Raw genomic sequence first — 16,141 nt, forward strand, 5'->3', positions numbered from 1 at the left:
TGCAAATGCAATATTTGGTTTTGGCTTGTGGTTGCCCTGTTTTCTAAGTATGCTAACCCCTTCCCATAATTGTGTGTTTTAGCCTGATGGTCCTGTAAGTTCAAACACTTCATTATTATATTAAAATTAAGAAGAGAGTCATACATACAAACAAAAAGGGTTATTTACCTCCTAACATCCCTTGCCCACATTTTATGGTTTTGATGACTCTTTTATTTTTTTCTTTTTAATTTTATTTTGTTTGAAGCATGTTCATGATTAAATCTGTATGCTGGCTTATTTGAGTGACTGCTCTCTGATTGCGGTTTCCTCAGTCCTAGTTCTTCCTCTTCTTCTTCTTCTTTTTTTTTTCTTTTCTTTTTTCTTCCCTTTCCTTCCTTTCTTTTTGGTTTAGAGAAGCCCTTTCAATATTTCCTTTAACCTGGGTTTTGTGTTGCTGTATTCTTTAAGTTTTTGTTTGTTGGGAAAAATTTTTATTTCCCCTTCTATTTTAAATGATATTCTTGCTGGACAGAGTATTCTAGGTTGCATATTTTTTCCTTTTAGCACTTTAAATATCTCTTGCCATTCCCTCCTGGCCTGTAGTGTTTCTGTAGAGAAATCAGCTGATATTCTTATGGGGGTTCCCTTGTAGGTAACATTCTGTTTTTCTCTTGCTGCCTTTAGGATCCTCTCTTTATCACTAACTTTTGCCATTTTTATTATGATGTGTCTTGGTGTGGGTCTGTTTGGGTTCAGTTTGTTTGGGGCCCTCTGTGCTTCTTGTATCTTGAATCCAGTATCCTTTAGATTTGAGAAGTTTCCAGCGATAATTTCTTCAAATATATTTTCCATTCCCTTATCTTTTTCTACTCCTTCTGGAATTCCTATTATGCGTAGATTGGCCCGCTTTATATTATCCCATAGGTCTCTTATATTGCTTTCCAGTTTTTTGATTCGGTTTTCTGTCTGTTGACCAGATTGAGTGATTTCCATTATTCTATCTTCCATATCACTGATTCGTTCTTCTGCATTATTCATTCTGGTTTTTACTGCCCCTAGTTCAGTTTGCATCTCTGCAAATGAATGTTCTAGTTTTTCTTGGCTCCTCCTTATATTTTCTAGCTCCTTTCTGAGGGTATCTGCATTACTGTTCATATCTTCTCTTAATTCCTTCAGTATTTTCAGTATTTCTCTTTTGAATTCCAGGTCTGTCTGACTGCAGAGATCTGTTTCATTGTTGACTGTTTTAGGTGAGTTCTCCTGTTGGTTTGACTGGGGGTGGTTTCTCAGCTTCTTCATCTTGCTTGTTGTCTTCTTTCTCCTGAGGGAGTTGTACTCTCCGTTATCGGGTAGTGTTTGCCTTGTCACTGCCGTGGAATATTTCCTGAGGGCTGGCGTTGTTGGTCAATCTTTTTTGAGGCAGTGTGGCTTTTCTGGAGTGTTGATGGGACTAACAGTGTTTCTTTGAAGCAAAGGAGGACTTCCTGAGGGCAGACAAGACTGGGAGGTCCACCCCACGATGGTAGCAGATTTCACTTGGTTCTCAGCACCCCCTGGGGTCTTGGGCGGGTAGCAGGGCCCTTGAAGACTCAAGAGGCTCCTCCCCAGGGCAGCCCGATTCAGAAAGACCGTCTGAGATCTTTTCCCGATTCGGCCAGGCTTGTTGCAGCTTTTCTGGGCTGCAGGGGGTCCTGCCTGGAGCTGGCAGTCCTATGCAGCTGGTCCACTAGGTCTCAGCATTCCCTGGGGGCTTGGGCGGGTAGCAGGGCCCTTGGAGACTCAAGAGGCTCCTCCCCAGAATATGCACATATTTAAAAATGTGTAACAGAAAGTACAGTGTTTCAAGTTAAAGTATACGTATAAATAGAAGAAATTGTCAGAGTTCCCGTTATGGCTCAGCGGTTAACAAACCTGACTAGAATCCATGAGGATGTAGGTTCGATCCCTGGCCTCTCTCAGTGGGTTAAAGATCCAGTGTTGTCATGAACTGTGGTGTAGGTCGCAGATGCGGCTTGGCTTCCGCGTTGCTGTGGCTCTGGTGTAGGCCGGCAGCTACAGCTCCAATTGAACCCCTAGCCTGGGAAAAAGTATGTACGTGTATGTGCCTGTGTGCACACAGGAGCGTGCATGAAGGGGAGAGAGAGAAGAGATATAAAACAACAAAAAAAAGATGCTTATTTCTTCAATGATATGATTCTAAGATTTTTCTAGTAATTTTGCAGCGATCAAGTGCTACATTCATGTCATTAGCAAAACTGTCTCATAATTTTATTTGATCTTTAACAGGAAGTCCTCAAAGAAGATAAGGAAGAAGTTGCTTAGTCAGGGATGACAAAAAATAAATAAATAAATACAAGTTTAACTTTGACAATTAAAGACATCTTAGGAAAGCTGATAGAGTAAAGAAAAAGGGAAACAAACTGAACATGGATCAGCTCAGCTCCCAAACAGGACTCAGCTTGGGAGGTGAGCATAGGAGGTAAACAGACTGCCTGTCTGATGCAGAGTATGGAGGTGCCAATGGCCAGTCGATTTTCTAAGAAACAGAATCATTCTCTGATGTGTCCTTAATGAGAATAACTATAAGTGGTAGACATACTAATTGTCCATTTATTTACTTACTTTAATTTTTTTATTGTTATTTCCCCAATACAATTTTTTTTCTACTGTACAGCATAGTGACCCAGTTACACATACTTGTATACTTTTTTCTCCCATTATCATGCTCCATCATATGAGAATCAGACATAGTTCTCAGTGCCACACAGCAGGATCTCATTGCTAATCCATTCCAAAAGCAATAGTTTGCATCTATTAACCCCAAGGTCCCAATACATCCCAATCCCTCCCTCTCCCCCTTGGCAACCACAAGTCTATTCTCCAAGTTCACAATTTTCTTTTCTGTGGAAAGGTTCCTTTGTGCCATATATTAGATTCCAGATATAAGTGATATCATATGGTATTTGTCTTTCTCTTTCTGACTTACTTCACTCAGTATGAGAATTTAGATATTGGATCTTTTCATACCTTTTTTTTTTTTTTATAAAGGCAGGAAAGTAGAAGCCCATTTAAATGCGTATGTGTAAACTGTAACAATTATGCCAAACCCTGCATAAAGTCTTTGAGGATCAAACAAGAGTAGGTAGAACAAACCCACAACATGGTCCATTTGTCCATCTCATTGCTTGCTATGAAATTCATTCTATTAATCAAGAAAGGTGTCTGCCTGGAGATGGGCTTTCTTTAGAGCATCAACAGAAACCCTGAAATGTGTGACTTTCAGGACCTTTTCTAACTCTCTGATCTAAATACTGTACACATTGTTACTTTGTGAAAATTACTGTATCAGGCTTGGACTAGATGCAAATTATTTGGGGGGATGTTAGGAGTGGGGACAATGTATACTGCATAAATATCTACAGGGGAAATCTGTGCCTTTCAGCATCTGGTGTTCATACATTGCATTTAGGCTAAAATTTAAATTTACCTAGGAAAAATTACTTTGTAAAATATAAGGAAAACAAACAATTTTCTAGAAATGAGGCTTGGGCCAAGCATAAGTGGCGACCTTAGAGAAAGAGTGTAAGTCATGGTAATGTTATTTGCAAGGACAAACTAGTTCAGTATAATGAGGTTATTGACCTGCACTGTTTTAGAACAGTTTTAAACAGGAAGGTGAGACTCACTAAATCTCAGCCTGCAACATTAGCTAGAGCAACCAGGACTGATCAATAAACAGCCACCACTACAGGCTCTCGGAAACCTTCATCATAATGGAAGCCATTATAATTTTGGTCAGGTACAGAAAATAAAGTAACCTATACCTAACGTCTATTTATCACTGGACTCTCATTTGCAAATAGAAGCCATTGATTAGCTTTTTTTTTTTCTTTTGAAAACTGAGCTGGTTTTCCATTTCTCACCTCATGTGAATAAATGTGTCCTGGACTTCAAAATATACATGGGGAAAGGAAAGAAGTAAAAAGCTTTCTCATAGACCAGCTTTTTACCAAAGAGAGAAGCAATTACATGACATTTCACTAAAAATTCTTGACCCAATAAAGTACTGAAAATTTAATGTTGATTTTCTTCTTTCATAAGAAAGAGCAAAAGAGAAAAGAAAGGTCATGTACCATATTGTGATTCTTTACAGCAGTTGGAGACAGACAGTATGATGCAGTAGCTTGATTTAAATTAAGGCAAACAATATGAAAAGCATCAAGGCTGGCAAGCAAAGCAATAAAGCCTCAAAGAATTTAATCTACCTTGAAGGTGGGACTACTTTTTGTATTGATGGCAGCACACCAGGACAGAAATGAGTCCTTTAATGCAATGACTCGTTAATAGCCTTAAGATCACAATAAATAAATAGGATATGTTGATCAAAAAGACAGCTTTGCCTCTGCTATTGCAGGATGGCCAATATTTCTTTACAAGTTATTTCATCGATTATAAATAGACCATATCAATGGCAAATGTACAACAGGGGAAGCATAACCCATTATGAGGTAATGGATATTGCTTGAGGTTGCTTCATTACCTTCACTGGCTGAGTGGCTGGTTTTTCCTTGTACAAATGCTGCCCTTTAGACAAAATCCCTTCCACATCCGGCTGTTTAGCTTGAACTGCTACTTCAGTTTCCTGGGGAAAAGAGCACATAGAGTGTAGATTAACTTCACAGTTAGCAATAAAATTACTAAATTTAAATATACCCTTGGAGACTCTGCATGTATTGCAGATCAATTCCTACATGGCACATAGGGGCACAAAGTAGCTTTCAGTGCAGAGGAAACAAATGGAGGTCTTTGTGAAAGACACAAAAGTTTAAAAAAATGATCCTGAATCTTAGGTTATGTCATAATACTATCACATAGAAACAGGGACACTTTCTACTTTTTAAAAAAAGTAAAATGCAGTGATGAGAAGTATAATTTGTGAATATGATTAATATGGATAAATACTATTGTTAGTTTCAATAATCTCAGTAATCCTAATGTTCATTTGAGATCTACAAACTTCTTTTTTAACAAGATTCTTTTCTGGGCTCTGGACCCAAAATTTGTTACATAATAGAAACCAAATAAATCTTTCCACATCATTGTCAAAATCATTAAATTTCAGAGTTCCTGCTGTGGTGCAGTGGATTAAGAATCCGACTGCAGCAGCTCGGGTTGTTGGGTTCAGTGCCATGGGTTCAATCCCCAGTCTGGCACAGTGAGTTAAGGATCTGGCTTGCTGCAGCTGTGGTGTAGGTCACAGCTTTGGCTCAGATTCAATCTTGGCCCAGGAACATTCATATACTGCAGGTGCAGCCATTAACAACAAAAAAACTATCAAAAATTATTAACTTTCTTTCTAAAGAGTAAACACTTAAAGCACAGTATCAAGACATTAATTATTAAGCAGTCAAATTAAATAGGCCTTTGGAGGAATGACTAAATTATCTTTAAAAACTTGCTTGTTTTTTCTTAGTCTGTAGAAGACTGAATCATGACCATGTGACAAAAAAAAAAAAAAAACGCAAAACAAAACAAAACAAAAACACTCTCTTTAGATATATGAATATAAAATCCTTTATTCCTAGCTGCTGTCCAGCTCTCCTGAAGAGAGAACAAAAGAAATGTGCATAGACTGAAGCTGAAGGAAATGAAGTTAAATATTACAGAAGACTTTTTGGATAGAACACTTGTAAAACACTAGGATGGAGTATTGATTAATCAATGTCAGGCATCAGTCAGGGCCTGGACAATCTTCCTCAGATAGCAAATCCTGATTAACCCATATCCCTCTTCCTCCTTCTCCTGCTCTGTAGCCTCCCAGCACTGCTGTGTGTACGTGTCTTCATGCCACCATTCCCTTTATCTACTGTGTTTGTACCTGTTCTCCCTCAGCTCATCTGAGCAGGGTGTCCTCCGAAACTAAATTACTATAAACTTCTATGGCACAGTAGGGTTTCTTATAATTTGTGGGTGCTCATCACATGCTCTTGAGAAGGATTATTTCTTCTGCTTTTACAATATATAGCAGTGGGAGGTAGTAGGCACTTTGGTTAAATAACATTAAGACTAACCCTGTGCATTAAATGGGTATGTGTGCAACACACACCCACACCCACACACCACATTTACAGAAAATAATTATGGAAGAAAAAACCCTAAAATTATAATTATTAATTCACTCTCTATGACAAAATGTTGTAAAAGTGATTTCTTTTAAAAAGTGCAAGATTATAACAAGTTCAAAATCAGAGTGTAATTTGTGAGGATTGGGTATTTCCTTCTTTAAAATTGTTTATAAGTGCACCCAGTATAAATTCTATATTTTTGGAAAATGAAACAATCAATTTTATCAACTTTTCAGGTATGCAGCAAATGATTAACTAACACATTTCTCTCCCTGTCCCTAGTCTTCGGTCACAAATAAAGAGTTTCAAAAAGCACAAAGAACTGACGCTACTATTCATAAAGCACTGGCAGAGTTCCCTTGAGGCACAGTGGATTAGGGATCCAGCATTGTCACTGCAGCAACTCACTCGGCTGCTGCTCTGACAGGGGTTTGATCCCTGGCCTGGGAATTTCCACATGTCCTGGGAGCAGTCAAAACAAAAAAAAAAAAACAAAAAACAAAAAACAAAAAACAAAAAAAAAAGGAAGGCACTGACAAATAACCACGGTTAAAAAGATTGAATTTGATAGGACAAGGAAGTCCCTTGGGAAATAAAAACTCAAATTTTAATTCATGAAGTTTTCACCAGCAAAGGAACAGAAACAGCAGCAAGGCTGACATTATGGCAGCCTGGATATTATTTAGGACTCTAAGTTCTAGTGAGGCCCTTGCTAGATAGACTGAGGAAAAGGTGACATGCCATGTGAAATGTTCCTGTTCTGCATCTGCAGCAAACAAAATATTCCCTCTTTAGGCCACTGCATTAGCCTTAGATGTAGTCCTCTGATGAATGAGCATCACAAAGTCATGGCATTTCCCTTTACAGAAATGTTTTCTAGTGGCATGTCCTTCTACACACTATTGCCATCTCTTTGTCCTTTGGTGAAATAATGGAGAATTTAAGTACCTGGATGTGATGTGCATTTGGTCCTATAGAAATAGAGCAATGGGTGAGATAAATCACATTCACCTCTTAATTCTCTGCGGGTACATCCCCTTCACAATTTTTTTTTTTGAGAACTAGATATCTAATTATATGCTCTTTTGACAAATCACTGTAGAAAGACCATTTTCAAGATAAATTTCTATAGTTTACCTTACTACATTTATCTGCAGTGTGAATTTATTAGTTAAAAGACAGGTCAGTTATTGAGGGTCAAATATTATTGCTTGACGGGTCAACTGTAGTAAATACAATTAAATTCCTTTAAAATGTTTCTTGGTATGGTTTTCTTAATTTAGTGTGAAAAAAACACTATGAGATGTTCATCCTTATTTTGGAAAAAAAGTGTATGTGCAATAAATTTAAAATTTTTGATACCCATCCATGCAATTAAAACTTGATGTGGAAAAATTGAGAATGAAGCAAACAAAAAAGCCCAGCTAAACCACATGAACTATGCAAAGAAGAAAAAGCTGCTGAAATCATTAGCTGTGCTGAAAATATCAACAAACTGCTATAATGATATTAATTGCTATAATAATATTAACAAACCAGAGTTGCTAAAATTTTAATATCTGTCAAATACTGAATGTCTCATACTTTTTTTCTCTTACACTCCTACAAAGAGTGTTATTTAATTTTATAGATGCCGAAACCGAAGATTAGGTCAATTGCCCAAGAGCACATAGCTTACATATGACGGAGCTGATATTCTTACCAATAATTGTATGCCACTAAACCTCCATTTCATCCCTTACTTTGTTGAGTACAGCATGTGTGTGTATGTATGCATTTGTGTGTGTCTGTGCATGTGTGTGCACATGCACATACTAAAACTGACAGTCATATTTCTTACTATCATGTTAATTTTTTCTCCTCTTATTTAACTCTGATACATTCTATAATATCCTTCCAGGGTGTAAATGAGAGAATATCCTGTCTCTTTCCACAGAAAAATAATTCTCCCATAGCCTTTAAAAAGCTCTGAAGGTGTCTCTTTGTGGGTTATGATTGCCAAACTGATGATATCCAGGTCAGGGAATTGGTTTGAGTAAACCTTTTATCTCACAAATGGCCTTCCATCTTTATAGGATTTAAGATAAGGTGAAGGAGGTCACCCCTAAAATGGAAACACACCTAATTACAGGGGCCTGTTTTTTTTTTTTTTTTTTAAGTAGGAAGTGTTCCACTTCAAAGAACACTCAGACAAGAAAGTCTTCATGGGATTTCAACTAAAAAATATCTCAATTCTAATAATAGCAATTTCCATTTAATCTTTTTTCTCTGCCTTATTCTTAATACATCCCCTGCAATGTAATATAGTACACCAGGAGTCAAGACCTTTATGATGTAACTACAGTTATTTTTATCACAGTATTGACTAAAATCTCATGCATAATTTTAAGAATATAGTTTTTATTAAATAGGCAATAGGAATAAACCTTCACTAATACTCACTAGGAGAACAGTGCTGTGTATTTTCTAAAATTTCCAGCCCTGAGAGGTTTCAGAAATGGACCAACTCTATAAGCACCTCCAGTTTTAGTTATTTCTTATTAGACAGCATTATTGACATCATTGGTGTTGTTGGTCTGACTAGCAGAGAAGTGATTAAAAAAGACTAAACAACACTTTATGGATGAAAGTAGAAATTTATACACAAATTAATGTACACTTACATTTTCCAAGAATTTATTAATTGATTATAGTATTTTTAATTCACTATTAAACTGATTATGTGCACACTTTTTTTAAACCATAGATTTGGTACCCCTAAAGATAATATAAGAGAGACAAATTTTGCCTTGTTTTCATTTCTCATTTAAAATTATTTACATTTCTCTTTTACTTATTGCTAACTTTATAATCTATCTATATACACACATACAAATGTATGTATCACAACATAAAAAGGGTATAAATACTATTTTCATGTGTGTTCCAACTTCCATTCATTTGTTCATTTACCAAATATTTATGTAATATTTACTATATTTCAAAGTCTTAGCTAGAACTGTGAACATTATGAGGAAGGAAGATCCAATCAATCACATATTAAACTTAGACTGCAAAAGGAATAATGACTAGCACAGTGCAATGTACAATGGGGCACAGAGAAGACACTGATCAGGTCTGTACTAAGGGATTAAAAGAGGGTAGAGACAGGCCTAACAAGAGAAGAAAGGCTTCAGCAAAGACTTGGAACCCAAACGGGATACCTCATTGATAATGGGATGGATGATGGAAAGTATTCAAGAGGGAATGTGGCGCATGCCAAGACTGGAAACAAGTAGCAAGGAAATCACATGTCAGGGAATGGGAAAAAGTGGTACAAGAGTAGAAGGAGAGATCTGAGGGAAAGAATGCTCTTTTATACCACCTTGGGGATTTTAGTGGAGAAGCTTTCAAAAGGGTTTTAAACAAAGGAATTACAGTTTGATTTCTAATCAATGTTCTAAAAATGAATATATATGAATATTTGTATAGGCATATAAACAGACAGCTAGCCAGCCATGTAGCTATAAGATCTATCAATGAACAGTTTTCCATTCAAACAAGCTGGTCTGGAGTTCCTTTCTTGGCTCAGTGGTTAACGAACCCAACCAGTGTCCATTAGGACGTGGGTTTGATCCCTGGCCTTGCTCAGTGGGTTAAAGATCTGGAGTTACCATGAGCTGTAGTGTAGGTGGCAGACATGGTTAAATCCCGCATTGCTATGGCTGTGGCATAGGCTGGCAGCTACAGCTCCAATTGGACCCCTAGCCTGGGAACCTCCATATGCCACGGGTGCAGCCCTAAAAAGACAAAAGAAAAAAAATAAGCTAGTCTGAATAAGATATGTATGCTGCTACTGAAAAAAAAAAAGAAAATCAAGATAAAGACAGCTTGTTTCATTAGCAAACAAAAGTGCTCCTTCATTTAGCTTTTTTGTTTACTTTTTTTTGGTTGAGGGGGGGCGCACCCTTGGCATATGGAGGTTCCCAGGCTAGGGGGTCTAATCCGAGCTATAGCTGCCGGCCTATGCCACAGCCACAGCAACGCCAGATCTAAGCCATGTCTGTGACCTACACCACACCTCACAGCAACACCAGATCCTTAACCACTGAGTGAGGCCAGGGATCTAACCCCACAACCTCATGGTTCCTAGTCGTATTCGTTTCTGTTGTGCCACGACAGGAACTCCAGCTTTCTTGTTTATAAAGAATATTTCCTGCCATTTGACTATTTTGTCAACCACCAAAATCAATGATTTTTCTATCAAGTCTAAGATATCATGGATTGTAAGAACCACTATAATCTCATGAAGTGCCAAGAAATTAACAAATTAACTTTGGAGGCCTTTTTGTGGGACATAATCTCAATTTTGGAGATGTTGAAATATAAAGAAAAGAGATTTTTAAATTAATTAAATTCTAAGGTATTTGTGAAAGCTGTGATTGATTTGTTAGTTAATTATTATTCACCAGGTCTGTGAACATGTCTACCCTGTAGGTGAATACATTTTCTTTCCCATTGACTTTGGGCTTGACCACACACCTCACTTATCAATGAATCATGGGTAGACATGACTGTATGACAACTCTGAGCTGGATCTTTAAAGACAATTCAGGATTTGCTAGTACCTCTATTTCCTATATTCAACCACAAGAGAATAATGTATCATAAAGGAGCTACTCTTTCAGTCTGGGTTCTGGAATGGGAAAATAGTTGAAGCAGAATCACAGCCTAGAATGAGAAAAGCTGAATTTGACCCATAGTGTAGGGTAAAGCTGCTACTGATCTACAGACACATAAATGAGTAATAAATGTTTGTTTTTATACATCACTGGGATTTAAGAGTTGTTTGTTATTGCAGCAAGAGCTGACAATTACAATGTTATAGTGAAACAAACAAACAAATATAAGGATTTCTGAGAAGAAAAAACAGAGTCAGCCTTTAAAATAAATGTGCCCTGGTCACATATATTGACTGAACCATCTCTCATTCTGCATATAAACTCTCTGCTAAAAAGGGTGGCAAGAAATGAAAAATGAAATGGAATCGATATTGTGTTAGAGCCTGATTTCTCTGGCCTAGATTGTCAGGCAGATTCTGACAAATGAAGGCTGATGGATGGAAAAACACAACAGTGTGTAGTTGAGTTTCTTTCTCTTTCCACTCATGCTGGGTGACTGTTCTTTTATTTATCTACAATTAGGTTTGCTGGACTACAGCAACATGGATCTCCTTCACTGTAACTGCAGGCTGTCAAGTGGGTGCCAAGCTGACTGACAAAGAGTGACAGGTTCTCTTTCCATTCTGAGCTAATCAAGGGCAGCCCACCAAAGGGAGGTTTTCTTCTGATTTAGAGATTTATGGATTTCAAAAATAATCTATCTAAATATACAAAATATAATGCTGTATTGATTTTTAAAATGGCAAGTGTTATTAAGCCAAGAAGATACAATCTACTAAGGCATATACTCGGAATGTTCAAGGCTAACAAAATAGTGGACAAAGGTGTGATCATCAAGTAATGAGACTGATATCCAGAAGCCACTCTTAGAAGCCCTCCATTCATAAAGATGGTGTTTCAAAGTCCTTTAGGAAGTAGAATGCCTTTGGCAAATGAAAATTTATCAACCCCACCAGCATATTAATTAATTAATTCAGTAAATATATACTGAATATAAGAGTACCTATTATGTTCTAAATACTGTTTTTTTTTTTGGCCATATTCGTGGCATATGTAAGTTCCTGGACCAGGGATCAAGTCCTAGTCACAGCTATGACCTACACCACAGCTGTGGCAATGCCAGATCCTTAAATCAGTGTGCCAGGCCAGGGATTGATCCTGAGCCTCAGCAGTGACCCAAGCCACTGCACAGACAATACTAAATCCTCAACATACTGTACCACAGTGGGAACTCTTAAATGCTATTTTGTTACTGGATACATAATGGTGAATAAAATAGACAAAATTCTTCTGTTCATGGTAACTATGGACAATAAAGTAAAAAATATGGGATATTAAAGGATGAAAAGTGCTAAATTGAAAAAAAATAAAGCATCAGATGGGGATAGGATATAAATGTGTTTGCTAAGGGAAGATGGGAAGTGGACATTTGAGAAAATGCCTCCATGGAAAAAGCCTCACTGAGAAGGTGATATTTGAACAAATATTAGGAAGAAGTGAGGGAATGAACCAAGAAATATTTCAGGGAGGAATAGTCTACACAGAGGAAAGAGCAAGTGCAAAGGTCCTGGAGCAGAAGTGTGTCTGGTATGATCGATACAAACATGAGGAAGACAGTGTGAGAGGAGACTAATGAGCAAAGGGAGAGTATCAGGGAGCATGCCAGAGAGAATGGGGAGGATAGGTCCTGCAGAGCAACTATATGACAACTTGAACTGTTATTCTGAGTGAAATTAAGAAGCATAGGAGTGTTTTCAATAGAAGGGTGATGTGATATGACTTATTTTTAATAGATTATTCTGGCTTCTGTGTTAAGACTAGACCGAAGGAATGTAGAGAACAGATAGTAGTTGTGAACTGACTCCCATGGGGGTTTGTTAAATCTATATTGCTTAGAGGGAAGCTTTGGTTTATGGAAACCTAATGCACTTACTCCAAAAATACTTATACATACGGTTCTTAAATGAGTACTACATCTCTAATCTGATTTAATAGCAATGTAGGACACTGCCTGAAGCTGAGTCATTCATTGAAACTGGTGCTCCCAAGGTTTTACTATGTTCCTAAGTCCTTAGTGGTAAAGAGTGTGGGCTCTTGAACCTGGTTATCTGAATTCCAATCCTCACATGAATTGATTAATTGCAATAAAGACTACAAATGGCCTATAAATCCTGAAACATATTCTGAAACTTTTGCTATCTGGCCATTTGCAGAAACTGTTGGCCAACCACTGATCTAGAGAAATGGTTAGGATTAGCATTTGTAACTCTGAAAACCTTCAGGTACACAGAAAAATCATGAGGGTTGTTACTTTTAAAGATAAAACAGGAGTGTCACTTTGCCTTAGATCTCTTTATATAGATTCACAGAGATAGGCAAATTAGTTACTTTAGAGCAGGGCTCAACAAACACATATTTTAGGCTTTGTGGGCCATATGGTCCCTGTCATTCCTGGATTCTGCCACTGTTACATAAAAGTAACTATAGGCAATATGTAAACAAATGAACATGTGTGTGTTCCAGTAACAATTTATTTTCACAAAGAAGTTGTGGACTGAATTTGGCCTTTAGGCTATAGTTTGTTGACTCTTGCTTTGAGCTATCACAGTGTTCTTTGAAGCAATCAGACTAGGGAATGTTCTTACATATGAGTTCTAGGCTTATTAATTCCTGAGATGGGCAAGTTACTTAAACTATCTAATTTCAGTGTCTAATTATAAAATGGATGAAACTGATAGATTTTATTTGGATAAAGTGTTAAAAACATCTTTTGCCATTCTGCATGAGAATTTGAACTTCAAAGAATTTGCTAGCTCTATTTCTCCTGGAAACCTAATAAAACTAGAATGTCAAATATTTTAGAAGGCAACACTGCTTCTGCGCACACACACACACACACACACACACACACACACAGGAATGGTAAATTACACCTGGCTTAGGAGTTCTACACATTAACTACAAACATCTAAAGGAGATACAGGGGAGAGCTGAGATGGCAGAATAGAAGATCTTGAGTTCACCTCCTCCCATGAGAACACCAAAATCACAAACTGACTATTGAACTACCATCAATAAAAAAAATTGGAACATACAAAGAAAAGATACTGTATATCTAGAGACAAAGAAGCAATCACAACAAGATGGTAGGAGTGGCACCCTTGTGATATAATCAAATCCCATCCCCTTCTGGTGGGTGGCCCACAAGCTGGAGAATAATTATATTGCAGAAATTCTCCCATAGGAGTGAGAGTTCTGAGCCCCATGCCAGGCTTCCCTGCATAGGGTTCTGGCATCAGGAGGAGGAGCCCTCAGAGCATTTGGCTTTGAAGGCCAGTATGCTTGATTACAGGAGCTCCACAGGATTGGAGGAAACAGAGACTCCACTCGTGAATGGTGCACACAGGTCCTGTGTGCACCAGGTCCCAACGCAAAAGCAGTGACTCCATAGGAACCTGTGCCACGCCTACCATCTCGTGAGATTTCTTCTTCATCTTTATACACAGAGTATCTTTTTTGGTATGTTCCAATATTTTTTATTGAAAAGATTAATGAAACTAAAATCTGTTTTTTTTGGAAAGATAAACAAAACTGATGAACATTTAGCCATACTCATCACGAAAAAAAGAGAACAAATCAATAAAATTAGAAATGAAAAAGGAGACTTACAACTGACACCACAGAAATGCAAAGGACATTAAGATGCTACCACAAGCAACTCTATGCCAGTAAAACAGACAATCTAGAAGAAATGGATAGATTTTTACAAAGGTACAACCTTCAAAGAGTGAAACTAAAAGAAATAGAAAATATGAACAGACCAATTGTAAGTACTGAAATTGAGTATGTGATTAAAAAACTCCCAACAAACAAAAATCCAGGGCCAGATGGCTTCAAAGGAGAATTCTACAAAACATTTAGAAAAGAGTTAACACTTATCCTTCTGAAACCATTCCAAAAAACTTCAGAAGAAGGAACACTCTCAAGCTTATTCTCTGAGGCCACCATCACCCTGATAACAGAACTGGACAAATATAACACACAAAAAAACTACAGAGCAATATTACTGATGAACATACACACAAATATCCTCAACAAAATACTAACAAATCAAATCCAATAATACAGGGATCATACACCATGATCAAGTAGGATTTATTTTAGGGATTAAAGAATTTTTCAATTTCTGTAAATAAATCCATATGATACACCACATTAACAAATTGAAGAATAAAAACCATATGATCATCTCAATAGATAAAGATAAAGCTTTTGATAAAATTCAACATGCATTTTTAAAAATCTGTCATCTCTTTTCCCTTTACGGCTGCACCTGTGGCACATGGAAGTCCCCAAGCTAGGGGATGAATTGGAGCTGCAGCCATAGGCTGCAGGCCTATGCCACAGTCATAGCAACACTGGATCCAAGCTGCATCTATGACCTACCCCATAGCTTGCAGCAACACCAGATCCTTAACCCACTCAACGAAGCCAGAGATTGAACCCACATCCTCATGGAGATTATGTCAGGTTTGTAACCCACTGAGCCACAATGGGAACTTTCCAATTTTTAAAAAACTTTATGCCCACACCTGCAGCACATGGAAGTTCCTAGGCCAGGGACTGAATCTGAGCCATAGCTGCAACCTACCCCACAGCTGTAGCAATGCCAGATTCCCCTAACCCACTGCACCAGGCCAAGGATGAAACCCGTGTCTCTGCAGCCACCAAAGTTTGACTCCCAACACACTATGCCACCGTGAGAATTCCTAACATTCATTTTTGATAAAAACTCTCCAGAAAGTGGGCACAGAGGGAATATACCTCAACATAATAAAGACCATATATGCTAGGTCCACAGCTAACATCATACTCAATGGTGAAAAGCTGAAAGAATTTCCTCAATGTAGAAAAGAAAATGTACATATATATTGTATATTACTGAATAACTTTCCTGTATTCCTAAAACTACCATGACATTGTAAATCAAATATATTTTGATTTAAAAAAATCCTAAGGGAATGTCATAGCTTTGAGGATACCCTGAATGTAGTAACTCTTCTAATAGAGCATCTATCTTTCAAGGATCTTGGCAACTCTCTATTATAAGACACTGGCTCCTGGGACCCATTAAGCTTCTAGGCCAGAGTTGACCCTGAACCTGTATGTGAGTCTCCTTCTTTTGCACCTACACTAGCATCTTACAGTGGGAAGGTAATGCAAAGAGAATAGCTCTTAGATGGCTCTGTTGAATGCTGTACAGATTTCTGTGTATTCTAATGCCACTGAAGAGAGATACCTGATCCTGCCTTCCCGGGCAGCTGTGTTTATGTTTCTCTATCCTCCTAAGTGAAAGTGAAGCTAAATTTGGCT

The 16,141-nt window shown here is 37.6% G+C and overlaps 1 protein-coding gene across 17 annotated transcripts in view; it reads right to left on the reverse strand.

The window, feature by feature from the left end:
• DMD (dystrophin) overlaps positions 1 to 16,141 on the reverse strand; it is a 2,622,506-nt gene that overhangs the window by 751,330 nt on the left and 1,855,035 nt on the right. For all 17 annotated transcript variants that reach the window (XM_021079543.1, XM_021079551.1, XM_021079550.1 and 14 more), the window contains 1 exon segment: positions 4,523 to 4,624. In XM_021079543.1, coding sequence (XP_020935202.1) covers positions 4,523 to 4,624 — 102 coding nt within the window.

Source organism: Sus scrofa, chromosome X (genome assembly GCF_000003025.6).
Source record: "Sus scrofa isolate TJ Tabasco breed Duroc chromosome X, Sscrofa11.1, whole genome shotgun sequence".
Taxonomy (NCBI): Eukaryota; Metazoa; Chordata; class Mammalia; order Artiodactyla; family Suidae; genus Sus; species Sus scrofa.